We start from the raw sequence: 26,969 nt of genomic DNA on the forward strand, positions 1-26,969 counted from the left end.
CTTCATTAACGACAAAATGAGACAATCATTCAGTTAATCTTAAGCAGTTAGAGTTATCAAAGGGATCGATATTCTGCTTTACTGCCCAATTTTGACCTTGAGGATAACAAATCAAGAAAAGGGTCTTTGATTCCTTCATGAATTACCATTTGGTATGAGACATGAGTTGATAATTATTGTCATTTTGCATCATTTACAGCAACTCAAGAGATGACTATTACAATCCAAAGACTGTATCACATTCACCCTGGATCAGAGATTGGCATGGTGGGACTAGGAAGTGTTCTTTTTCATAAGAAAGACTTTGTAATGGCACGAACATTACTACAAAAAGGTGAAAATAAATTTAACCCTTTAACACCCAAGACCTGATTGTTAATTATTCCCTCTAGCTGCTTAACATTTCCTTGTAAATTACCAGTAATTGCAAGAATTTGGTGTTGAATCAAGATCACAACTTTTACATTATTTTGAATATCCTCATCACCTGTTTGGTGAATAGTGTGTGGATATTGGAGGGAGAGGTTACATATGAATCACTTATGGAAATTAAAGGGTTAACCAGGAGGAGGCAGTTGTGTGAAAGTTCCAAGGTCAAATTTATAATTTTCCTTTCTGTCCGCCATACAATTCTTATAATGTTAATTCAGAGAATTTAGTATTGGATCAACTTATTGTCCCCAAATTGATATTCTTCTTTATTCTCATCATTTGTAAAATCTGGTTGATATTGTATTGATATTGTAAGGAGAAATTCTGTCTTGGTCACTCATGAGAGTTAAAGAGGTAATTTACATTTAAAAGATGTAAACTAATAATACTCAGCTTGTGAGAAGAGAGAATTATACTGGAAGTAACAAGAATAAATGACGAAGAAACAGTGATGGAAAAGAGCAACATGAATTACACAAAGTGAACTTCAAATTAATAGGTGAAATTGTTCAAGATTCATCAATATTAAAATTGTATATTATTTACTTAATAGTTACCAGTAATTTATCATGTACTCATAGTATAAGAAGATGATTGTATAGCATTACTTTCATAGTGCTCTATTTCATAGAGATGTTTGTGATTTCATTGGGAACACATTCATGCTATACGTGGAGTGGAGAGTTTTATCCATTCCTTGAACAGATTACAAGTGAGTTTAAGGCAGGAATTAAATGTTATGAAAACTTTTAATATTCATTTGCTTGATTTCAGGGTTGCAGTCGTTCACTAATTGTCCATATGGTTGGCTGACTTTTTGTCAGTTACAGATTCAACTCCACGATTACCAAGAAGCTGAGAAGAGTGCAAAGGAAGGTTTGTGTTAGTGCTTTGAAGATTCAAACTTGAACAATAATCTGCAATAAATGAGGTCTTCTTTTACATATTTTTTAACACACAATACTGTTTGCAGTATGCTGAAAAATTTAGTAGGAAAAGTTTAAAATGTTGTTACATTTAACATATGACAGGTTTTTAATTTATTTATTTAGTTATATAGTGATTTCTCTTTTACTGTTTTGTTGAAAGGTCTTGAATGCATAAACTCATCAATACCTGATTCACAAAAAGAGCTCAAGACAATTTTAAGGTATGAGAACATTTGTTCCTGTGTTCATTTAAATATAGCTTTTAATTAACAGCAGTTTTGCAAAGTTTTGTGAGGGTTACATAGCTATAGGATATTTTATGAAATGATATACGTGTTACAAATAATTGAATCTTTATTTGACTTATAAACTTATTAACATCTCAATTTTAATGCAGCATGGCAATGGCAGAAGCTCTTCTGAAACAAGGTCCATCAACTGCAGCACTGGCCAGCAAAATATATGAGAAGGTACATGCATGATGCTACAATAATTTTACAGACTTATGGTCCTTCCTCTGAAGTAGAGGACCTGCTGACTAAAGGTGTACGTTAAATTCTGCCTTTTGGTTGCAATTATAAGTGTTTGGTGTCTTCTTTGAACTTGAATGTGAAATGCAAATGAAATTAGTTTCAGTATTTTCTCATTTTAGTTACTGACAGATGGTGGATCTGAAGAGGAGGTTCAACTGCTTACAGGACTCGGACAAGCACATCTCACTCTTGGTGATATTCAGCAGGCAACACAGGTGAATTTACTGTGACAGTCATTTACAGTGTGTCTTCATATAAACTGTGTTGATATGAGAACTGATCGTCATGATTTTGTATTGTGAATTTGTGACTTAAAAATTAGTTTTTGTTTCAGATCTGTGCAAAAGCTCTAACTATTGACAAAAGCTGTCCATCAGCTCTGGCATTGCAGGTAACGTAGGTTAAAACAGTGACTGTATCTTTCCCTCTTGCCAACTAACATTTAAGTGTACTTTTCTACTTCAGCTCATATATGCCAGCCTTTTAGCTTCTCAAAACCTTGACAATTGGTAGATTGTTTCCTGTTTTATTATTATTATTTTTTTGTGCAGGGTCAAATAAGTTTCCATGAAGGTTACTTTGATGATGCAGAGTTAAGGTATGCTTAAATGCGCATCAACCCTTTTCCAAGGTTCTCCTTATCAGGCAGTAACTGGTAAAATTTACTGCTTGTAAGAACACTTATTACCACCTGCAAACGCTCAGAACCCTTAAAAAATATGCATTTATGGTGAGCTAATCTGATAAGAAAGTGTAATAACAAGCCAACAGTGTGTACTATTATAGATCTATGTGTGCTTTAGTTAGCTAACACTGATTGGTACCTTTCGAATTTTGAAGCAAGAGTGATTTTTTGTGGGCTTTCTGCTAAATCTCATGACATTTGTCAGTTCTCTGCACATGCAAATGTGGTGTCATTTAGTTGTTCAGTTTCCACGATGAAACGGTAGCAAACAATGCTGTTGTTTCTGTCCAGTAACAAGAGGTCACAAAGGGTAGCTGGTAAGCTTTACAAGAATTTTAGGGGTAAACAAAACAAAGGTTACATACTAGTGATGGAAAAGCAGCCAATTGCCAGAAATAACTGCCTTGACAAAGGGACAAAGCTAGTCTTCATCGTGAAATTCTACTTTAAATGTGTTTGAGACAGCGGTTTGAAAGAAGCCTTGAAAATAAAATCTCTCGACAGCGTAAAAGTTCTGAATTTTAGATGATTAGAACACAAATTCAGCTAGTCAATGTGATTCGATTTCATAGCAATGCGATTCGTAGCTGACACTGCTGATTTTCCAGCAATATGCCATGTAAGTGAAGCCAAAGATATCACCCAAAATCAAAGGGAGACCAGTTTATGTTATAAGCTGTTTGGAAAGGGCATAGTCAAATATAATGCTTTTAAACAAAATTTTACTTTGTTTTGTTCAACCTCTGAACCTAAAGGTGTATCATTCACATTATGAATCTTTTGATGGAGAATTTTTGATAGGCGTGATGTACTGTATGCTTTAGGAAATGACAAAGTTGAGAATGACCAGCTTCCTGAAGCTGTGAATGTGCTTTACTGGTTTGAAAAGGTCCCTTACCTGTTGTGCTGAAAACTAGGGAGAACCCTGCTTTTCAACCTGACATCGGTGTGCACATATATTTTCCATACTATTCACTATACATTTCCTAAGATGCTAATAAAGAGGATTTGTTTAACAGTCAAAAGCTTCTTTAGATTGTGATTATTCTCTTTATTCTTGATACTTAAATGATTGATTCAGATGTGATATTGTGAGGAGAAATTCAAATGCTATCACTCCTCTGTGTCAAAGGGATGGTATGACATTCAACCTTATTGTTTAGTTGGCTGAATATTTATTGAAAACTTGAATTAGCCACCTGCACCTTGCAGAGAAGCAAAAGGTGTTTGTTGATCACAGTTCTTTTAAATAACCTTTGCACATGCTGTTTAATTATTTTTAGTAGCAAATATATTCAAAGATGACATGTTAACTACGATGTGGAGTGAAAAGGTTTCTCTACAACTATGGTGTATAATGATTTTAAGTGGTTGTTTTAATGGATTGAAATTGAAATTAGGTTTTTGGAAGCAATAGAGAAATGTGAGGATTGTGCATTTTACCACTTTCTTCTTGGCAAGTTGTACTGGGAAATGAATGGAAATTTGAGAGCTGACAAGAAAAAATGCTTGGCAGAGTTTTTAAAGGTAAAAGAAATTGCTATTTAATAATTTTGTAACATGGTTCCCTCACTGTCCTACTCTGTATCTAACCTGGTAATTCCTAATAACCCTTTAACTTCCAAGGATCAGATTGTTAATTCTCCCCTCTGGCTGCTACACATTTCAGTTACGAGAATCTGGTGTTAGATCAAGATGACAACTTCCACGTGATAAGTCTGAGTAATCTCATTACCTTTTTCCTGGATAATGTATGGATATTATGGGGAGAAGTTATGTGTTAATCACTTCTGGGGGTTGAAGGGTTAAGTAACTCTGGTAGACATCTCTATGATTCATCAAATATTTTTGGTCGCAGGGGTTTGGTCTAAATGTAAGGATATCATCCGAGTGATATTCCTCAAGTTTCAACCTTAAGTCCACTACGATAACTTTCTTTCAAAATTTGATTCAAGATGAGAGAGGGTTTTTGGTTGTTACATAAAAAGGGAAATTCTTGTTTCTGCATAAAGTCTACCAAAGCACAGTTAAAAGAAAACATCTCACGTAGCAAATAGTAAGCTGTTCGTAAACATTTTATCACGCCTGTAAAAATCTCTGAAGGATAATAAACACAATCTCCTTAATTTTGCGCGAAAATGTACTTAAGATTGTCATTTGTGCTTGTCCTTCTTTCATAAAAAAAACAGTTTTGCACCTTCAATTTCCTGTTAAAAATTAAAACATGAAAATTTCTGGCATAATTTTTTTCAGGCAGCTAAGTTGGATTCATATTACTCTCCGACATTTCTCTACTTGGGACATTACTACCGTGGAGTATTGAAAGATTTAAGGTACTGTAGTCGACACAGATTTATCATTCACACATGTTATTAGAAGTAATAACATGATTTCGAGTGCCATGTCAAAAACTTCGAAATTGCACGAGCCCATCGTGCGAGTGCAATTTGTAGTCTTTGAAATATTTACAAGTGCTTATTTACACCAAATTGCACCAGGAATCATGGCGTTACTTGGTAATAATTCACATGAAAAACGGGTTCGCAGTCAAGTCGCCCGAGAGTCACCTCGCCCGAAATCCGAGTCATGTTGCCCGAAATTTTAGTAATGTCGCCGGAAAAAAAAAGTCAAGTCGCCCGAAGAAACAAATACTAAAAAGATCTGAATTTCAGACTGTAAATAGGCAATAACGTTAAGAAATTTTTTTATCACCAAAGCGCTCTTTGTTTCCGACAACACCATGAAGATTCTTAAAGCGTTGTTCGTTCCTAACAACTAAATGAAGCGTTAGTCGTTTGGTATGTAATCGTGTCTTACTCATGGACGTTTCGTAAGCTTGAAAAACTTTTTCATGGTTTCTAACAATACCATGAAGACTTTGACAACACAGAAATCGATCGTATGCTTGGAATTGAAATATGTTTGAGTGAAGGTTCTAAAAGCATTGTTCGTTTCTAACAACAAAGGGAAACGTTCTCCGTTTCTAACAAAAAAATTAAGCGTTGTTCGTTTGGTATGTACTCGTTTCTTACTCACGGACATTTCGTAAGCTTGAGAAACTTTTTCTCGGTTTCTAACAAAGCCATGAAGACTTTGGCTACATAGAAGTCGATCATATGGTTAGACTTTTTTTTCGGGCAACATGACTCAAGTTTCGAACGACATGACTTCGGGCGAGAAGACTCTCGGGCGACTTGATTTTGGCAGCGCGCGCACGCTATTTGTAATTTGTACTCGTGTTACAACTTTGCACTCATATTACAACTGTGCACTCGTGTTACAACTTTGCACTCGTATTACATGAAAAATGTACTCGTTTCGGCCAATCAGACTCGAGCAATTTTTTTCATGTAGATTAATAAAAGGGGTTGTTTAACCTGAAACTCCTAAAATCCAAGGGATACATATCAGTTGTATAGTTTCCGTGCGGCTTACGGGTGAACTCTCGCCTTACTATGCTTTTAAGCAGCCGCTTATGGAATAAGGTATTGACGAGTGAAAGTGTTAGGGGATAATCTTCTTGACTAGTTCTGAAAGAATATTCAACTTTTTTCCGTTTTGTTTACATTATAAGTTGAGTGATACGCATGATTTGATTGGTTCTTATGATTTATTGGAGGACAGAAGTACAGTTGACGTTATTATTCACAGCATTTGCTTATTTATTCATTTTAAAATCAAATTGATTTCATCTTAACTTGGGTCTGTACTTTAAAAGATCACAGAAGACATCACAATGTGGTAGGAACATTAGTGCGTCTTGTGGGCCTTTTTTGTCCAAACCACTTTTTGACGTTATCTTTGATCATCACTGAACAGAACCACGGAAACCTGGTATCTGTTTGTTTTAAAATTTGATGAATATTTGTGTAGTGGTGTGTTGACAACAGTGAAGTCACATGACTGGATTTGATCTATAATGTGTGATTTGCATAAGGATGAATTGTCGTTGATATCGGAATGATTCATTATTAATTCTTTTATCACTGTTTAGCAAAGCCAGCAGGTGTTATCAGAAAGCGTTTGATCTGGATCCAAGTTCCGTTGTCGCTGGAATAGCTTTAGGAGATTCTCTTATGGAAGTGGGAAATGAGGTGAATGAAATGGTTCAATCTGCGAACAAGTTGTTTCTAAATACGTAGCTTAAATGCTCTGAAAGTCAGAGTCCCTGTGAGGAGTTGCACCCTGACTTTCGGATCTCGCGCCTCGATGTCTCACTTTTGAGCCACAGAGAATACAGTAAGACTAAGTTCATATGGGAAACGTGTCTTTTAGAGAGCATCTGAATCTGTGCTCGGAACCCGAGGATATGAAGTCAATTATTCGTGAGAACTCTTTTTTTTTCCTTTTTTTTCCCGTGCTCATGACGAAATAAATTCATCTTTTTTTCTTTCACTACGAAGCCCAGAAAAGTTACCATGCTGGTTGATTTTTCCATCTTATGCTCATGAACAGCAAATTATATGGCACTGAATTGTCTTAGGAAATTTTGCTTTCCTAAGCAATTTTCAGTTGAATGTTGAGAGTAAACTGGGAATTTTCAGGTTTTGCTTTACCCGGTTGTGTGATTAGTGTAGAAAACTCGGGCCATTTCCTGAACCAATCAGAATCAAAACTAAAACCAATCGCGACTTTCTCACTCGCATTTTCCCGCGCTTCAAGCATTTTACTTGTTTTTACTCACTTTGATTTCTCATTGGTTCCGCCTGATATTTTCCTCACTGTGATTGGTTGTTGTGCTTACTATAGTTTTGGTTTTACGACACTCAGTCGAGAAGCGCTCTATTCGTTCAGTTTATTTCTTTACTGAATTTTGCGACTGTATGGTTATCTTAGGTTGCTGCACTCAACTTGTACAAGAATGTTACGTCTGCATCATCGCCCGGAGAGTACGTATTCAGATCTAATTTTAGTAATTCCATCTCTTCCTCTGTTTGGTTACAAATATTTTATGTTGTCAAACCATAGTAAGTAGTGGTATTTGGTCAGGAAAATCATCAAACTTTTTTGTTACAAGTTTGGTGCGGTTATGTGAACCCAACTGCGCACGACTTTTAGTTGCATACTGTTCATATCAAAACTGCTCTAGCTGATGGTGCTCTTTCTTGTTCTCTCAAGGGGTAAATGGGCGTGGCTACGGCTCGGATTATTTCACCTGAAACAGAACGAAAGTACAGCGGCCATATCATGGTGAGTTCAGTTATCGTTACCTTGATATGATCTTTAGAGATGTATTCGACAAATTCGCAAGGAAATTGTTTTGTTAATCATAAGGGAAACGATCGTGAAACCGGCTCAAATTCGAATTGACGATGTAGATAGAAAAAAATTAAGAAAAAAAAAACATAAATAGAGAGCACCAGTTCTTTAAAACTGGGCAAATAAGAACATCCTTGTTTTAAATTGCATCAACCAAACAATCTCTCAGTTAGTACGTGCGCTATGCACTTGCGTTATTATATCTCTCAGCTAGTACGTGTGCTATGATTGGTTAATTTAACGGGCCGTATTTCATTGAACGGCCCGCTAAATTCAAAAGTTTGTTTGAATTGAAATCTTCCCCTCTCTATTTGAACCGAGAGATATAGTGAATATCTTACTAACATGGTTTTTTCGGGATCCATACTGTAAGTTACGTAACCTCGTTTTTCTGTTCGATTTATAGCCCGCGCGTTTCACGTCTGGGTCATAAATCCGAGCGGAAAAATTTCGGCCGTGACTTACAGCACGGACTTAGAACTCGTTTATTGAGAGGTATATATTGACAATTGATTTATGAATTGAACTGTGCCCTCGAATGAGTGCTGCGTTAGAAACGCTAAATACGTATGTGAGCCGCAGCGGTATTTCCGAAATGACAGTCCGAAGTTGCTCCTATTCATAGACGTTGGAATGACTGATTTACCAACAACCCACGAAAGAGGAAAGCAAATTGGGGTTTTTTTTTTCGTGACCTGTTTGTTTATTTTATATCCTTCAATCGGTGTGTTATCTATCGGGAAAAATATTACTTTTCTTTTCCCTGACACATTGAGACTGTCCGAAGAACAGCCACTCGCACATGCCTCTTAGTGTGTGTTTGTTTTATTATTAGATTAAGATGATCATTAGAGCATTTTTCAGTTGATTGTCGAAAGTTATTCGGGGTCGCTTTGGTTTCGTCTTCTTCGCTATCTGATTGGTCTAGAAAAAACTCCCGCCACTTTCTCAGTCAATCAGATTAAAAACTGCAACCAATCGTGACTTGGTCACGAGTTCGCACTTTCCTGCGCTTCAGGCAGTTTGCTTGGGTATACTATGAGTTCTCATCGGCTTCTTGAGTTACCTCCCTCTCATCTGATTGGTTCTCGTGATAACTATGGTTTGAATTTACAGCACTTGATTGAAATGCGCTCTAAGGTTTTCTGGTTGTTTTTTGTTGTTCTTTAATCTCAAAGAAATCATTATTATTAGAGTTCTAAATATGAATTGTTTCTCGCATAAGTTTTCAGAGTGCCCTAAGAGCTGATCTCAAAGACAGGTAGGTGACAAGTACAATGTTACATTCTGATTTTCATTTAGTTCCTTCTACAGTTATTTTTCTTTAACCATTTAAGCTCCAAGAGTGACTAACATCTTACTTCACCTTACAATATCCCCCCTGAATGAAACATTCAAGTCACGAGATTGAAGGAAATGATCATCAACTAAAGACGCTCTTGATTGTCAAACAAATTCTCCTTTTCAGTTCCTTAGGAATTGTACAGGGAATAGTGTGGAAAATATGCTTCCTGATGTTGTTTTCCTTTCTCTTTTAGGCATTGCTGGGAATGTCTTGGTGAAGCGTATATGAGTCGTGGAAGCTACATCGCGGCTATGAAGGCTTTTACAAAAGCTTCTGAGGTTTGAACTTTCCGCTCTCTATTCGTAACGCTGTAGTTACGTAAAAATAAGCTCAAGTATCTCTGTTGTATAGCCCTTCATAGAAACGTTTTTTTTTCCTACTCTACCAGATAAATGCAGAACTCAATCAGTCAGTGAACAACCAGCTAGTCAGTCGGTCAGTCTGTCTGTCTATCTGTCTGTCTGTCAGTCAGTCAGTTAGTCAATTAGCCAGTCAGTCTGTCTATCTGTCTGTTTCTCTGTCTGTCAGTCGGTCTTCAGTTAGTCAGTCAGTCCATCAGGCAGTCTGTTTGTCTGTCAGTCGGTCTTCAGTTAGTCAGTCCATCAGACGGTCGATCATTTTATTTGTACTTTTTATGGTTCAAAATAATCATAATATTTTTGTATATTCACAGCTTGACCCATCTTCGCTCTACTGCCTTTACCAGTAAGTGTACGCTCTGTGTGTTCATTCGTTGTCGCTTAGAATGAGAGCTGTTAATGTAATTTCGCATATTTTGTGTTTCAATGCAATTTGTGGACAGGAATTCAGTTGGAAAGGTTTGAGGTCATTTGCGATAGTTTTCAACTGATAATGTGCAATGAGAATGCAGTTATTCGTGAAACATGCTTCCTCGCGAGTTATTTTGTGAACGATGAAATTGGATCCAGACACTAAAGATATCTGGGAATGACGACCCTTGCGCTCGGTTAGTAAGAGGTTACTTTTGTCGGCACTCTAATCGGTTTTATGAAAATTTCTTTTAGGTTGGCGGCCATTAAACAGTTATTGTGTGTTCACAGTGAAGCAATCAAGGAATATAAACTGATTCTGGAAATGCAACATGATTATGTTCCTGCAATGAAAGGCAAAGTCTCAATTTGATTTAACTGTGTTAATTTGAAAACTTCAAATTCAGTGAAACCCGAATGAAACTGACACCCAGGGAGACCCCCGGTAGTGTTCACCGCTTAATTCAGGCAGGGTGGCTTCTTAAAAGAGGTTTCATGGGCTACGCATTATAAGTTGATTATATACTCCCGAGTCGAAAAGAGCTAGTAATCAAATGCTTTTCAAACTAATCGTTCAAGAAGATAGATGGATACAAGCAAATGCCAGAACAAGTGTTTTAGAAGCAAACACAATGATCTTCACCTGTTCGTGCTCTCAGTAAAAGGAAACTCCAACTGTTCGCTCACTACAGTCTTCCTGTCTCAAGAGCGCTCAGTTTTGGTCTCTGCATCCGCTTCATAAAGGTGTCCGCTGAAAACTAGTTCTTTAACTTTACAAAAAGTTAATTCCGGAGGGAAAACTCGGCAATTCAGCCCATGTTCGCTCAATACAGATTTTACTGTAATAACACTCTCGATGAAGAGTCGAAGAGTATCTGCTTTCTATGAAATAGAGTTCAAATCTTTTTCTTTTACGTGATCCTCACAGAGCTTTGTTCTGGTTGTTTTAATTTGTAGGACTCGGTGAGACGTATCTCAACCAAGCCCGATCCGCGCTGCAGCAGGATTTTAATGGGAAGGCTGTGGATTGTGTGATGGCAGCCATTCACGTTTTGGCTCGGTAAGTGAACATTATTTTCCTCTTTTTCTTAATATTTGATCACTTAATCTTGCATCAGAACACCAACAGTAATTCTTAAACCGTGCCTACACTGCATGGTCATGTACTTATTTACTTATGCGTAGCTTCGTAAAAAAAAAAAAAAAACCCGAGCAACTTTGTCATACCCGATCGTGAGTAATATACGAACAAACATCAAACGACAACCAGCGACAAAATTGTTGATAGATTACTGACGAGACCTTAATGTTTTATAATCGTATACCAGTTTTATCCCTTTTACTCTTACTTTAACCCACGCTCATCTTCATTATTGTACTCTTTTTACTGTTATTGACCCCATTATTCGGGACAGAGAGGTGCTGCGTTTTTAGCTCATTGAAGACAATTTTGGAAGGGGCAGGATGTTTTTTGAATCTTAAAACGCGATCTGTTGCGTAATTTCAGTTTTCCTTCTATTGGTGGAGATGTGATTTCTCGAGCATACGTCTCCCTTTACACCCTAACATCAGTATCCAAATTCTCCATATTCTTCTCCATACGTTTTTTTTAGTACTGATAAGGAGAATTTGTCTAGCAATCAAAGCCTCTAAGGTTGGCGATCCTTTCCTTTAATCTCATAACCTAAATGAATGATTTAGCGGTATTACTGTGAAGAAAAATTAGATGCTGATCACTTGTAAGGTTTAAAGGGTTAACGCAACCGTCCGTAGACTTATCTACTTGCAAAGGTTGGCAGAAAGAGCAGAAATATCGTATCTTAGTTTTATGTTTTATTTTGTAGAGCAGTGCAGTGCAAACCTGGTCTGTCATGCCTGTGGAAACTTATCGGCGACTGCTGTACCATTATTCATCCTGTGTCCAACATCTCCATTAGGTAGGACAGCAGTAAAATGCAAACTAAAGATAAGGCAAGAGTAATGTGGGATTGCTTTGGTTTTTCTTTTCCTCGATCTGTGATTGGTCCAGAAAACTTGTCCCTATCCAATCAAATGGAAAACTAAAACTAATCTTGGTCACCTGCGTTTTCCCGCGCTTTAAGGAGTTTGCTTGTTTTTACTCTGAATTCTCATTTGATCCTTTTGATTTCTTTCTTTGTTCTTATTGGCTGTTCTGATAATTCCATGTTGGGAAATCAGGTTTCAGGAGTACGTGCAATTTCCACCGACTATCATATCTCGACCCACTTTGTGTGAATGGCGAGCACCCACGTTGTACATCAAACTCTTGCTTAATAGAGCGCTTTTCGATCGAGTGTTGTGAAACCAAAACCAAAGGAATAACAACGGCCTTTCAGAGGAAAGGAAAATACCTTTAAAAGCCAATGGGAACTCAGAGTAAAAACAATCAAACAGCCTAAAGCGCGGGAAAACGCGGGCGACCAAGTTTTGATTGGTTTTTAATTTTTCATCAGCTACGGTTGAGAGACTGGCGCTAGTTTTCTGGACCAATCACAGCGCGAATTAAAGCAAAAACGAAGCCAAAGTCACAAGTCAAAATCCCTTCCGCTCACTGCGATCGACAATGTTCATGGTTTTTAAGAGTAGAATATGTGGGACATCTGTGGTCGCTGTGTAAATGTGTCTGTGGTGTTTACATTGCAGAGGAACAATTCCAGATAATTTGAAGAAGCACATTCACGGAGAGCACAATGATCTGGATAAAAAACAGCTACTTGCTTTGGGATCAGGGTAAGAACTGATTACATGACAATCAACGTTTTCCGGAGACACTTAAAGCCAATGAATCAAACGGAATTAAATTTAGACCACGGTTTTCGTCAATCGATGAACCTTGGGAATCCTCTATAGGTGGGCTGTTTGATATAAATAACTTTTTTTCAAGCCTTCGTGTCATTATTCACCCTGACTAAGAGATTATAAACTATAATCTTTTGCCCAAACCCAATACGTACATAAAGCTTTTGTCTAATTTGAACGCGTTCTCTCGATGTTTTCACAGTCTTGATAATAATTTTTCAACGTATCATGAATGTTGTATTTTTTTTTTCTTTCCTGTACGTAGTGCTTATGGAAGAGCATTGAAACTGCAGCCTGACTGTGGAAGCTTGTGGGGTGATTTGGGATTCAACTGCTTTCAGCAAGCCAAGGCGGGTCTAATGAAATGTAACCTGTGATCAGGTGTTCCTTTTTTCGGGGTGTGCGATATTCGGCCATGCCACACTATCGCGCTTCCCGTAAAAAAGAACGCCTGACCGCACGTCAAATAGAGTGGTGTTCAGCAGTGTCCCTTGGATAAACGTAATGCTGGCCAATTGCGAGGAGCCATACTGAGCGAGCGTTACATTACAAATCAAAGCTCTTTTGGTTTGCCTTGTTATTGATCAAGGTAGTGGCATAACGTCCAACCATTTTAAGGAGCCTGAAACACTTGTACGACTCGATTGAGAGGCTATTTTTTAAACCAATCTCTTTAAAAAGAAGCCTTTTATTCAAATAAATGGGAAACCCTTCGACTCTTTTTTTCTTTTTCTTCTTATTTTCTATTCCCGTTTCCTCACAGATTTTGAAGGGAGATATGAAAGAAAAGATGGCGCATAGGTCTCTGCAGGTGAGCAATTTTAAAAATGCTCCTGTAAGAAGTTATAATGTAAAAAATTTCAAGGGAAGGGAACGTTGTATAGAAAATGACCCGACCTGAGGGGAACGAAAATTATATTTACATAGCGGGTGGTTCGAGTGATCGATGGTACAGTAAATGTATGGCGGAAGTCAAGGGGTACTATCGATTTTGGTTCAAGTTGGCGCAAAGTTGGAGTTTTACTGAACGATAATTAAGATTAATTGCATGTAAACAACTTCGTGTGCGGGAAAAAGCGTGTGACCAAGTCGCACTTGGTTCTAGTTTGCATCTGTTTGGTTGAGAGCTTGTGTCATTCATACAGAAAAATTTTCCTTCTATGTCACCCAAGTGTTTCTATTTGACTCTTCCAGGCTTTGAAGAAAGGGTTAACCTTACAGCCGTCTAACCACAAACTTTGGAATAGTTTAGGAGTAGTGGCGGCATCTAGAGGTAATGATTGCAGAGTGTGACTGGAGAAGATAAAGCTAACAGACGAAATACTTCATGCAGGCCATAGTCGAATGAAAGCCTTATCAGTGCAAATTAAAAATGAATTTATCTACCAGAGCCCAGTTGCATAAGGGGCGGATAACGTCATTTAACGGTAAATCACTATCCATAGGATAGTTGATAGCAAAACGTAATGCGCTATCCAACGGATAGAGATTTATCCACTAGATAGGGTTATCCAACCTGCGAACTACGAGGGACAGAAAAATTGTACTGACATGTACCTCGTGTGCGGCTGAAGTGTTTTGGTGGAAAACGACTTAGACATTAGGGGTTCGCGGACTTGCAAAATACCTAAAACACGCTAAACATTGTTATCCTTACAGAAGTCAACAATCCAGACCTCAGCCAGCATTCATTCATCATGTCGATCAAGACTGAACCAAATGTAAGTGTTAGCTTCGGTAAACGGAACCAGTTAATCCTACAAAACTCGACAAAAACTGCCTAAAGATTGAACAAGAAGTGATCATGTCCAATTGGAACTTACACTTTGTACTTGACAACGCCTCCACATTTGTCCGCTGTAACACAATAACCATTAGTAAAGAGATTTGTTATGTAGACTCGTACTGCAACTATAAAGTCTTGGAATGTTCTAAGCAACTATTATAATAATGATAGCCACACGCCTAAGAATTCAGTTCGTTTCGTCCTTTTTTCGACCATTTCAGTAGTTGTTGGAAAAGTATTCAAACAATTTTATGTTTTGCTTGTAGAATGTTATAGCTTGGACAAACTTAGGAGTGCTGTATCTAAAGCATGGTAAAATTGAGGTAAATCGTGACTTGCATTTCTCCCTACAATATTTCCCTTGAGTCAAACATGAAGGTCATGAGAATAAAGGAAATGGTCACTAACGAAAGAAGCTCTTGATTGAGTAACAAATTCTCCTGATCAGCATCTTAGGAACTGTTTAGAGAACAGTATGGAGAATATGCATACTTATGTCAGGACTTAGAGGGTTAAATATTACACTCACCTTAGAAATCGTAATGTAATCTGTCATGCGCTCACACATCGTAGAGGGCGTCGTGAATGTCAGGTTGAACCAAATGCTAATAAACTAAGGATGGTTGTTTTTACATACACTTGGCATTTGCCACTAGCTATTAAGGAAGCCACTGACGGAAGGAAAATTTTTCCTTTGGTTTGCGAAGCACATACTGCAGGTAGAAATGTTTGCAAGATTGATGCATTAAACATTGTGATTGTTTAACAATAAATATGTTGGCGTTCTTTACAGCTTGCTCATGAGGCATTCAAGAATTCTCAGGCTTTAGATCCATCGTATACAGCTGCGTGGATTGGTCAGGTAAATATAGGTATTAGATATTATTGATAATTATTATCGTCGTTATCACCATCATCATTATCACACTTTTAATCATGATTAACCTGTTGGTGTCAGCTGTTATCAAAGTGTACCTTGGGTAAGCGAAAATAGCCAGAAAATTCAGGCAAAAGTGTTGCTTCTCACACCTTATGCGCTGAATGCGGACATAAAGTTACTTTCGAAGTACGCCACCAGTGGTGTGCAGATTGAAACTAGACTACGCTGATTGGTTTAGTAAGTTATTTAACGTTAGTAGCACATGAGAGGTTGCAAAGGAGTGCCAGGAGAGGATGTTTGTAGATTATAAAAGACCTCGAGAATGATGTTTTTTTCGTCTTGTCACGAGCGTGAGACAGAGAAAACAATTCAGAGTCCCCATGAGGAATCGAACCTCAGACCTTCGGATTCCGCGTTCCGGTGCTCTACCACTGAGTCACAGGGACTCCACGGTGAGCGAGGTCTGTTACAAAGTTCATATGACACGTGTCCTGCATACTGCTAGGATCAGCTGTGTCGATAGCTTAATGTTTGTATAAAAGACCTATTTTTAACACGAAGGGTTTCAATAACGGCTGGTCACCAGCGTTCCACCGCGGCCTTAAAAACCTCTTATCGCCGTCGGTTTAGCCTGTCAGCAAGCTCTCGTGTGATTGGGTTCCGTCTTATGGTATAGTTCACATTTAGGGAGTATTATTTTCATTCTTCAGTGTAGGGGAAGCTTCTGTTTGTTTCAGTGATGTTTGCATTGTTAAGGTAACGTTATATGTTGCAATTATTTTCCTCAATTTAAAGGCAACCATTGCTGAGATTATTGGAAATGAGGAAGCTATGGACTTGTTTCGACACACAACGGAATTGGGCTCACACGTAAGGAACACCTTACTTTATTAAAAAAAAAATCACTTCAGGTCGTCACCAAAATCGAATTTAGGCTTATTACCTCCATGAAGTTTAACCAGAATGGTTTCAAAATGGATGATTTCCAAACATTATCAAAATGTTTTTTGTCAACGTTGTGCATCTTAAAAAACTTAGTTGCAAGTTTCTCCATCCCTAGCAATCTTGTGATCATTTGTTGCCTTTTATTCTTCAGTAGCTTTTTTTTTCTCTCATCTAAATTTTTTAAAAGTATGAAATTCTCCGTGAAGAACCTCTGAAGGGCTGACGTAACTTCCACATAGTCACAGTGTTGTTTCTAAAAATATATCAACTTGAGTTTTTATTTCCTTTTAGGCTTTTATGGAGGTTGTTTTCCAATGTGTACTCCGTGCTAAATCTGTCTAAAAATTCCCTTTCTGTTTATTCTCCTTTATCGCAAAGGTGCGCAAACCTTTGAAACGTTTTTGTTTGGTAAATGACATTTTCTCTTTTCAGGTCGAAGGTAGCATTGGCTACTCTCATTGGGTCTGTTCCAGTCTCATATCAGAGAAATCGCGTGATAGTCACGTGATACTCAAAGGAAAACCCGCTGCCACTCTATCGCATCTTCATCCGGAATACAGAAAGGCTGTGCTTCAATCAGCCACTGCCCTCAGTAAATACACTGGTATTGCAATTTATTTATGTTTAGAACTTTATGAATTAAAAAGTTAAAAATTTTCTTCTCGCCACGATTGTGGTGTAAAGGAAAAAATTCGGGTGTTTGAGAAGACGTAAGGACAAAACTGCTTTCTTATAATATCTCTTAGTTAGTAAGTGCGCTCTGGTTGGTCTATTTAGCGTCTCGTATTTCCATGTCTAACCCGCCAAATTCAAAAGTTTATCTGAATCGAAATCTTTCCCACTCTATTTGAACCCAGAAATATAATGAATATCTTACTGACTTCGTTTTCTCGCACCGTACTGTAAGTTATGGAACCTTTTCCCCCTCGGTTTATTGTCCGCCAGCGTAACGCGGGACAATAAACCAATAAATTTTTACCGAACGGAAAAATAATCGGTCCATAACTTACAGTACGGACCCCTTACTCGGTTGGTAAGAGGTATGTGTTCATGTTACTTTCCTAGATCGCGTAAGGGACAATGCTGGTGCCTACAATATGTACGGACTGCTGTTAGAACACCAGAAACTCTTCTTACAAGCAGAGAAAGCCTTTAAAAGGTATCCCCATGTTTCTAGTACTGAAATTATCTTACAAGTAGCTTGGTTACATTTTTAGACACGTTTATTCGCCCTTACATTTACTGTAATTTGTAGGTGAGGCACAATTTGGGTCAAAATGTGAGTTTGCTCTTTTTACTTATTTCACTGGAGACGGGTTAAAATTGCTGAATGCTGATGAGCTGAAGCGGGGGAATTTTTTTCATGGCGAATCGATCGCAGATCTGATTGGCTAAACTAGTGCTATCACTAGTTGTTTGGTTGTCAATTAATTTGTTGTTGTTGTGTTGTTGATATTCTCAGTGCAATCGATCTTCTTCGAGAACGTGCAACGGATGATGATCAGCAACATCTAAATACTGTATTTGTTAACTATGCTAGAGTGCTCTGGTAAGTTTTTTTTTTTTTTTTCTTTGGGAAAAGGGGGGGGGGGGTAAGGGTTAGGTTGTTGTTGAAGTTATCCTGCAATGGTTGGCACCACATCCGGGTAAGATCAACAATACTCCTACTGGCTCCGTGGAAACCTATTCTTTTGTTTTTGTTTTCCTTTTCAGTGCAATGGGACGGTATAAGGAAGCTGTCGAGACTTACCAGGCAGTGAAGCCACTGACCGCTTTTCATGACTTGTGCGGGCTCGCTCTATCATTGTTCATGGCCGGCCAGTTAAAAGAAAGTTATCAAGGTGATCAACTTAGGCTGATATACTCACAGACTTGTTCGTAATCATGAGAACAATTTTTGTGAAAACATTGGAGGATTGTATTCTAATGTAATACTCAAATACACTCAACGTATTTGTATGGACAATAACATGATTTCTCTTGCAAATTAGTGTAAACAGGCACGAGTACATTTGTCAAAGACGTAAAAATTGCACGAGCCCGTAGGGCGAAATGCAACTTGCAGTCTTTGAAAAAAATTACAAGTGCCTATTACACCAAATTGCAAGAGAAATCATGGTATTACTTGTTAATAATATACATGAAAAAACATCGCAGAAAGTCACGACAGACGCAATTTTGAAAGCGTGCGCTCGCTATTTGTAATTTTCACTCGTGTTACAACTTTGCACTCGTATTACATAAGAATGCACTCGTTTTCAGGCAATCAGAAGCGCGTAATTTTTTCTTGCACATTATTAACGGAAAAATGTCTAGCAGCTAAATCAGAAAATTACCAAGCAAATCTTGGTCGTTAAAAGGTCAAACCTTTTCTTTTTTACCAAAAGAGGAACATACTTTACTTTTTTCGATGTCAGCTTATGAGCAAGCTTTCCAGTTGGCTGCCACAGATGCCGACAGATCTTGCATTCTAACCGCCATGGGCATGCTGGGATACGCGCTCGATGACAAAGATGGAGCAAAAGCAATGCTTTTTAAAAGGTGAAAAAGAATATTGGAAGAAGGAAAAGTTTTTGCTGTAAAGGAGATTCAATAACGTTGTATTTACCAAATATGATTTTAAGAGAAATTTTTGGGGAAAAAAACTTTCATGTTCGTCGTTTTCTCTTGCAGTTCTCAGTTGCAACCCGCTTGTGATCGCGGGCTCATGGCGCTGTGTGCCTTTGGTTTGGTCAGCGGTGATGCTACATTGGCTGGAGCAGCCCTCGGTGAACTTATGAACCGAGAGAACGGTAAGTCAGGTTATGCAGAGAATAAATGGGGGGAGAGGGGTGGGGAGGGGAGAGAAAAGACATTTTAGGAACACCTCAGCGGTAGAGCAGCAGTAACCTACTTGTACCAGGATCCAACGTCGAAAAGGTTTTCTTGAAAAAATTCAGTTCAATTTACATTAACCCTTTAACCCCTAAGAGTGACTAGCATCTAATTTCTCCTTACAATATCATCCCTGAATCACACATTAAGGCCACGAGAATAAAGGAAATGATCTCCTACTAAAGAAGATCTGGATCGTTAAACAAATTCTCCTTGCCAATACCATAGGAAATGTCTAGAAAAAAGTATGGGGAATATGCGTTTTTTCCAGTAAGAGATCACAGATGACATTAAACTGTGGTATGAAATAATAGGCGGCACACGAGGTGAAGCTTAGTGAGTAAATAATGTTCTTACTTCGTTTTGATTTCTTCTGTGATTTGTTACTGTACTGACCCACGGAATCATGGAATCTTTTTTGTTTTATGTGAGAAAAATGGCAAGATGTTGTTGATGGTGATGTCATGGATGCGTCTGTCCTCTAAGAGATCTTAAGTTAGAAGCAATCAAAATGCGTGTATGATTCAGCCTATCATCTTAACACAAACCTTTAGTTTATTATGTGTTAATTTCTTGTTTGTTAGGTACTGATGAATTGACAGGCGATATCTGCTATCTTTACTCACGGTTTTACGCGTTGCAGGTATGTCACAAGTTTCTCTTTACGTTTGTTTTATTTGTGTTTCGAGTGCAATGTAACTGTTGTTGTTATCACGTCATAGGGAAACCAAAAACTTGGACGGAGTCACATCATGAAAGAGATCCATCGGTAAGATGCCATAGTTCTTTTCTTTCCTTTGTTCCTGTCCTATAAGGGCCTTTTTACACGAGCTTGGGTTGATTTTTAGCCCAGGCTGAATCACCTCTGTCTACTGTTTCACAGCAATCCAAGAAGCAGCTTATTGTGGAGTCAGTTGGCATCGTATCTACTGCAAGCCTGTCCCGACGAGTTGCAGGTAAAAAGAGGCTGATTTAATGATGTGATGGTATATACCAGACTGCACATCAGTAACATGCAGATGTGCTGTGACAAGTATTCCCTGTCTGGATTTATCTGGCTATCTAACTATCATTCAAGTTATGTGTAGAGTCGTTGAAAATTGCGAGTGGAGGCAACTGCGTGGCGAACGCAAGGGCGAGACAAACTCATGGCTGGTACAAACGCAAACAGCACAATGCACTTGTAAGACCGTACACTAATTGATCGGTTGTTGTGAAGAAAAGCTCCCTGAAAAAAACCTGTCAGCCCACTAACGGCCAACTGGTCGTTAGCCTACCGGTGGGGGCCTGTCGGTTATCTGTCGGCCGACATTCGGTAGAGGGGAGCTATTTAACGACTGCCGATTAATCAAACAGAACGGACTTCAGCGCGGGAAAGTGAGCTTTTAAACCAAATCGCAGCTAGCTGACGATATCCTCTATTATTGTTGGGTCATGGCTTGGCAAAGGGTGGGGTAATGGTTATTTTTTATGAAGATTAAAATCGTGTTTGCTATTCGAAATCTGTTATTTTTGTAGGCTGCTGCTCGCTGCTCTGAATCTTCTGCTACACTTGGAGGAAGTCATTCAGCAGAGGTGTGTTCGAAAATTTTCTTTGTACGGTAGTTATTTTGTAAGAATGACGTATTACTAGTTTAGAACGAAAGCTATTCCAATGAAAATGTTCAAAATATACTCTGCATTAAGAGGATGGAGAACGAAACACCAACACCAACCAGAATAGGTACTTAGAGAGATTGTTCTTTTTCTCTATTAACAGCACAATCCCGCTTTCCAGCCGGCCGGTATCGTGGGTTCGGGTTCCTTACGTCAAGACAACGGCAAAGTCAATCTTATGGGTGCTACACACAGGACTCGCGCAGGTCTTAGAGCAACCCAGAAGGCTGTTCACGCGCATCCTGATCATTCGTCTAGCTGGGCAGTGCTAGCAGCTTCTGTTACAGCTCACGATATAGCTAAGAGTCGTGAGGAACTGGGGAGGGACAAAAGCACTCTCGGCGCAAGGCTCTCTCAGTTTGTGGAATCAACAGGTATTGGATGTACGAGGGAATCCCGATTAAAACTTCGTTTTGAAAGGAGTAATTATCGTTGGGTACGAAAAATCGGAGTTTTAATTTGGGGCCGGAAGTCCAGCGATTGCTTATTAATATTGTATCCGCTTCCTCAACGTTGATTATGTCAAGAGGGCTTATATCTAACACTGGAAAACATTAATTTACTTTAAACAATGATATCGAGGTCAGTTGATTATCTAAAACCACGACCTGGACTGGCTGGTAGATTTATACTTAAATAATTAGATTACTCACTCTGGATTTCAGTGCTCAGAAATCTTGAGCTCATAATCTAATGGTTGCCGAGTGGAAAATGTCTAAGCTACCTTGCGCAAGGGGGGTTTTTGCTGCCTTGTTTCACCCTTATATTGTTTTATGGTACAGCTCACGGGCAGGTAGGTGCTCTGAAGTCCCTATCTGACTATCAGCTGCCTGCCCTTGTTAAGTTACGGACTAGTCATCTGGAGACCCTGCAGTCCTGGGCCATTATTCACCATGGTTACTGTCTCCTGCATGCTGGACGGCAACAAGAGGCGGCTGAACTTGTTGACAAGGTAGGTGAGACTTGGTGAATCCCTCATGTTTATTCTACTTCACACTTCTGTTATTGGAGAAAATTTATATTGATTTTCGAAAGTAAGACGAAAACGCTTTGTTTTTGCATTACTTTACAATACAATACAATGTAAGTTTATTGTGTCATAGACTAAGCTATTCAGGTGTGACATTACATAATGAAATGACACATCAGCTAATTTGCAGATGTTCCACATGAATGAAATATTACTTTAACTTTGCTATGTTATTGGTCCCAAAATCTCGCACCATCCTCTCTTGCAGGACCTTTCAAACTATGTTATTTTTATGTCAAGTGAGATTTGAGTAATCTTAGTCTTGTTACGCAAATGGTAAATAGAAGTCTTAGTTGCACATACTTTACTTGATATGACGAATTTCATCTTACAGTAATACAGCCTATGTTTTTTTTATTATTATTATTTTTAACAATCGGTAGATCTAATCCTTGCTTTTTATCTTGCAGGCGTTATTGGTGTACAGTTCGGTACCACAAATCTCCGCTCAACTCCACTTCTTAAAGGCTCAAGTGCTACTGGCCAGCGGAGAAACTGTGGAGACTGGGCTAAACATGTTACAAACATCCCTATTGTCCAGTCCAACGCATTCATCAAATGCCTGGCAGGTAACGTTGCAACTGAAGTCTCATTTTCCGTTCCATAAGTTGGGAGTGATTTTCATTCGAGTCTCGGGAGAAGTATAAGATTGTTTATCACGTGACCCGTCAAGAACCGCCTACGCAATCCTTTAGAAAACCATTATGAAAGCCGAGGTGTTGACGTGAGCCGGTCCAGAAAAAGACGTTCAGTTCGGCGCTCGTATAGCTTTGTTGCAAGAAAAGAAAACATTTTAAAAAGTTCAACTTAAAGGAAAACATAAAGGAGAAAGTTAGTCTCGTTTCTCGAGCAGTGACGCACGGTCCGTACGTAATGACCTCTTACCAAATAGTTTCCCGTCCGGCCCGACCAAAGTCAGTCAATTGGCACAATTTTTCATGCTACATCTCGCTCTGTGATTAGTCCAGAAAACTCATACCACCCACTCGACCAATCAGATCAAAGACTTAAATCAATCGCGACATGGTTACCCGCTTTTTCCCGCGCTTCAAGCAGCTTGCTGATTTTTTACCTTGATATCCCACTTAAGCATTGCGATATTTTCTTCAGTCCTCCTTTACACCCCTCTGAAACCGTTATTTGTCTTTTTAACAGGTTTTAGCGCAAGTCCAAGCTGATCAAGGCGCATCAATGGCCGCTGAGCTTTGCTATCGAAAGTGTCTGCAGGCGGGAATGGACAGCAGGTAAGAAAATTAGGAACACTTACTATAAGTAAGTTCATGGATCTGAAAACTAGGAAAGGTGCACTAGCTCAGATTCCTTTGCCACCGCCAAATATCTCTGCATCGTCAAATGCAGAACAAACCACGACACGGCTGTTGTGAGACTGTGTGCCACGAATTTGTTGCAAAATTGATCGGTCTAGAAGATCTCCCACTCCCGTATGAAACTTGCGCTTTGGTGCACGCAGCACCGCTGACAACCTCTATGAGCGCCTCGGTCGAGCAAAGAGTTAAAAAGTTCATTTTCCATATCAGTGATCTGTGAAGTTTGAAATGTGCAGTTGATTACAAACCTTTAAATTTTTTAAGGGCTCAAAGCTGGCGAACTGTTCCGTTGATAAGACTGGCGTTGTTAGCCGTCCAAATGGTACAGGTATGTACATGGTATGCCTACCACTGCCGACTAATGTGGTAACTGTGATACTCGAATTTTTCAAGAGTCGTCTCTAGAACTCACAACCGGTTCAAGAAGATACACTGTGATTTTCTTAGTCATTTTAGTCAAAATCATCGTGAAATTTAAGGAATCCCTGAGTATTTTCAGAACCATTTCAACTTCTTAATTGCAGTATCAAACATAATCCAGGGAATGCGTTTTGGCAAAGCGTTGCTTTATGATGTATCACGTCATTTATGAATTTAAAAGGAAAACTGTAATAACTAAGTCGGGGGTTTATGATATAGATCGTAGGATGGGTTTAAGCCTTCTTTCATATCTTGTCATTGTATTTCTTCCCTTTTAGCGTCAGCATACTGCATCGCATCGTTGGTTTTGTGTTTGTTGGTGTGTTCGTCAACTTCCTGTTTTTTCTTCTAGAAGTCGCAGACCGCTGACCGAGACCGCTGGATGGATCTTTCACTTGAAGCTTCAAACGAGGTTTGTAACAATTTTGCCCATATGATGTTTCCTTAATGAACATTTGGAACAAAAGCGGTAAATATCAAAATAGTAAATTGAAACTCGAAGCGAAAACGAGCAAACGGCCGAACGTCGAGAAAAACTAGATTGGTTTTAGAGTTTCATCTTATTGGTTCAAAATGTAACGCGAGTTTTTTTCCAGACCAGTCACACAGCGTAACGAAGAAATCAAAGTGCTCTGTGAGCAAACTCGTGAATTGACACATGATTTTTGAGATTATGTTTAATGTTATCTGGTTTAGGGAATTTTGTGGTTGATTGTCATCTAGAGTACGAGCAGTAGTTCAGTGTTCGCTAATGTAGCAAAGAAACAAAGTAACGTTGGGACAAGAAGGCATTACAATTGAAATGATCATGCTATTACATTTAACAAGGTGGATGATGTAATGTGTTTTAAACGTCTATCATTTTTGTTTCTGGTTCAAAAGAAAAGGTTGGAAGTAAATGTGGGTGAAAAGTGAAATTTACTGTCTTTCGTTGTAAATATTAGAAAGTCAAGGCAATACTGTCTTAATGAAAACATTAACGATTCCCTCTTTATCAAATGAGACAAACGGGAACGAGTTTTGAGTGATATAACTAAGCCAAGCCTGCCACCGTCATTTTAGATCTCCGCCTGGGTAGATTTAAGTCACGTGCTAGGCAACGTATAATCAATAACAAGATAGAATTTCATTTCAGGCCTATTTATCAATTTTGTGGTGTGTAACTTTCGCATTTTAGTACGTTGTATATATGTTGAATCTTCAAATTGTCTTGAAACTTACAAGAAAATTGTTCTTTAAAAATTCACTGAAAATCGGTAGCTAAAATTGTTTGTCTAAGTGTTATTTGATTTTCGTGTTAACTTGTTATTTAGTCAGTCGCCGGCATCTTTTGTTGCTTCACACAGGAAAAACACATGCGACGAAACGTAATGATCAATTTTGTCCTCAATCTCACGCTATAACAGAAAAAGCTTTTGAACATCTGTAAACTCCGAGCGCTTCGCAGTAAGTGATATTTTCAATGAATCTTCGGATTGTTTTCAAGTTCAAGGATTGTAAATTACAATTTTATGAAAAACGAAGGTTGTTGTTATTTCAGTGTGAATCCTTGAATGCTTGCCAGTCGCTGGCGCTTGTTGAAACTAAAACGAAAAAAAAACTCTTTTAAGATTATCATTGGCTTCTTTTTCACCCCACCACTATTCTTAGCAACAAAGGTCGCCATTTCGTCTGTTTATTGCTCGCCAAAAACTATCAAATGTACTCAAAAGCCTAAAATCTAAAAAAAGTTTACAGGAATCGACCAATCGAGCGAGCGAGCGAGCGAGCGAATGCTATTCCCCACATCGTACCTATAACTCGCTCTTGCGCATGCGCGCAATTCACGAGTTAAAAACCAACTCGGTGCCATATCACTTTTGACATAGCTGGAAATCCTTTGAATGAAGAAAGGGCAACGAAAACTACGATTCAAACAAGAATAATTAAGGAAAGAAAAATTTAATTTCTTTTCAAAAGTAGAGATGTGGGACTCTTGGGCATGATTTTAAATGATGAGGTTAATAGCTATGGGCTCTAAAGTACTTCAATGTATTGATGGTTTATTTCCAGGTCCTGAAATTGAATTCAAGTATTTCAGCTGCCTATCTTATTCAAGGGATCGTTCATTTTCTTCAAGACAACGCGAGGTAAGGAAACTTCTCTTAACCCTTTAATCCCTGAGAGTGACTAGCATCTAATTTCTCCTTTCAATATCACCCATGAATCTAACATTAAGGTCGTGAGAATAAAGGAAATGATCATAAACTGAAGAACTTCTTGATTGTTAAACAAATTCTCCTTTCCAGCACATTAGGAAACGTATAGAGAACAGTATAGAGAATATGCATACTGATGTTAGGGTGTAAAGGGTTCATTTAGCATGTTAAGGGTCAGGTACATTTTGTAAAAAGCTGGTCGGAGAAGGAGGCAGAATTGGCAAAAATTCAACTCTTATTATACCAAATAACCAAGGGGAAATAAATGTATTTGTTGCTAGAATTATTTTTTGTGAAGTAATATCTGCACTGTAAATGTTGTGTAATTAAGACAATGAAATAAGAGCCTCTAACTTCCGGCCATCTCTAACTACTTCCGGCCATCTCTAGCTACTTCCGGCCATTTCTAATTACTTCCGGCGATAAGAGATCAAATTCTCTAAGGAGAGCTGTTAAAATTGCTTCTCAAATGGGATAGTTTACTTCTTTGATGAAACATTTACTTTTTGTGTCTTTTGTTGTTATCAAACCTTTTCTCATGGAAAAGTTTCTTTTTAATTTCTATTTTCTCAAATATATTCCATGCTAATCGAGTATTGTCTTGTCCTCTCTTTGCAGGGCATCTAGAAGAGCTTTCCAACATGTGCTAGACTCTGACACAGCTTCTGGCTCTTCGATAGCTCAGTACTGGCTGCTCTCAATTTATTTGAAGAAGAAAGATCTTTCCGCTGCCCAGGTAGATAGCTCTGACACAATCTTTTCTTTCTTTCTACGTCATAGGAAGGTCGTTACAGCGGCTGTGGACAAAAGTCCATGAGGGAGGCTACTGTGCTGAAGATTTTGCAAAATTGGCGATTTTTTTTCGGCTCGAGATGACTAAAATTTATGCTTGGGACTGTTTTAAAAAAATTTGTTACGAGGTCGTAGCTCTCAGAAATGGGCATTGTTAGAGGGTGTTTCCTTTTTCATATTAGGTCTTTAAAACTAATTTCTAGGCCATTGTTTCTTTTGTTGTTGTTGTGTATGGGTTGCGCGCTTTTCAACTTTTTTTTACTGCCTCCTCTCGCAGAATTTCATGT

General features: G+C 38.5%; 1 protein-coding gene across 1 annotated transcript in view; it reads left to right on the top strand.

Annotated features, from left to right (window-relative positions):
• Positions 1–26,969, top strand: part of LOC113675702 (tetratricopeptide repeat protein 37) — a 37,837-nt gene that overhangs the window by 9,950 nt on the left and 918 nt on the right. The window contains exons 9-52 of the mRNA XM_089203370.1: positions 200–334; positions 1,207–1,308; positions 1,522–1,582; positions 1,759–1,831; positions 2,014–2,109; positions 2,229–2,285; positions 2,446–2,492; positions 3,980–4,106; positions 4,833–4,912; positions 6,574–6,673; positions 7,416–7,468; positions 7,698–7,769; positions 9,064–9,099; positions 9,377–9,461; positions 9,857–9,888; positions 10,209–10,309; positions 10,911–11,013; positions 11,798–11,890; positions 12,618–12,704; positions 13,039–13,123; positions 13,537–13,584; positions 13,968–14,046; positions 14,433–14,494; positions 14,826–14,882; positions 15,353–15,421; positions 16,235–16,309; positions 16,817–16,988; positions 17,450–17,543; positions 17,847–17,933; positions 18,098–18,225; positions 18,802–18,925; positions 19,058–19,176; positions 19,843–19,901; positions 19,981–20,027; positions 20,142–20,214; positions 20,777–20,833; positions 21,018–21,288; positions 21,697–21,866; positions 22,355–22,513; positions 23,100–23,188; positions 23,537–23,600; positions 24,045–24,104; positions 25,745–25,821; positions 26,509–26,626. Of these exons, the coding sequence (XP_089059496.1) occupies positions 200–334; positions 1,207–1,308; positions 1,522–1,582; positions 1,759–1,831; positions 2,014–2,109; positions 2,229–2,285; positions 2,446–2,492; positions 3,980–4,106; positions 4,833–4,912; positions 6,574–6,673; positions 7,416–7,468; positions 7,698–7,769; positions 9,064–9,099; positions 9,377–9,461; positions 9,857–9,888; positions 10,209–10,309; positions 10,911–11,013; positions 11,798–11,890; positions 12,618–12,704; positions 13,039–13,123; positions 13,537–13,584; positions 13,968–14,046; positions 14,433–14,494; positions 14,826–14,882; positions 15,353–15,421; positions 16,235–16,309; positions 16,817–16,988; positions 17,450–17,543; positions 17,847–17,933; positions 18,098–18,225; positions 18,802–18,925; positions 19,058–19,176; positions 19,843–19,901; positions 19,981–20,027; positions 20,142–20,214; positions 20,777–20,833; positions 21,018–21,288; positions 21,697–21,866; positions 22,355–22,513; positions 23,100–23,188; positions 23,537–23,600; positions 24,045–24,104; positions 25,745–25,821; positions 26,509–26,626 (3,983 nt within the window). The remainder of the gene's footprint in view (positions 1–199; positions 335–1,206; positions 1,309–1,521; positions 1,583–1,758; positions 1,832–2,013; positions 2,110–2,228; positions 2,286–2,445; positions 2,493–3,979; positions 4,107–4,832; positions 4,913–6,573; positions 6,674–7,415; positions 7,469–7,697; positions 7,770–9,063; positions 9,100–9,376; positions 9,462–9,856; positions 9,889–10,208; positions 10,310–10,910; positions 11,014–11,797; positions 11,891–12,617; positions 12,705–13,038; positions 13,124–13,536; positions 13,585–13,967; positions 14,047–14,432; positions 14,495–14,825; positions 14,883–15,352; positions 15,422–16,234; positions 16,310–16,816; positions 16,989–17,449; positions 17,544–17,846; positions 17,934–18,097; positions 18,226–18,801; positions 18,926–19,057; positions 19,177–19,842; positions 19,902–19,980; positions 20,028–20,141; positions 20,215–20,776; positions 20,834–21,017; positions 21,289–21,696; positions 21,867–22,354; positions 22,514–23,099; positions 23,189–23,536; positions 23,601–24,044; positions 24,105–25,744; positions 25,822–26,508; positions 26,627–26,969) is intronic.

The sequence above is a fragment of the Pocillopora damicornis genome, chromosome 4 (genome assembly GCF_964200805.1).
Source record: "Pocillopora damicornis chromosome 4, jaPocDami1.2, whole genome shotgun sequence".
Classification (NCBI taxonomy): domain Eukaryota; kingdom Metazoa; phylum Cnidaria; class Anthozoa; order Scleractinia; family Pocilloporidae; genus Pocillopora; species Pocillopora damicornis.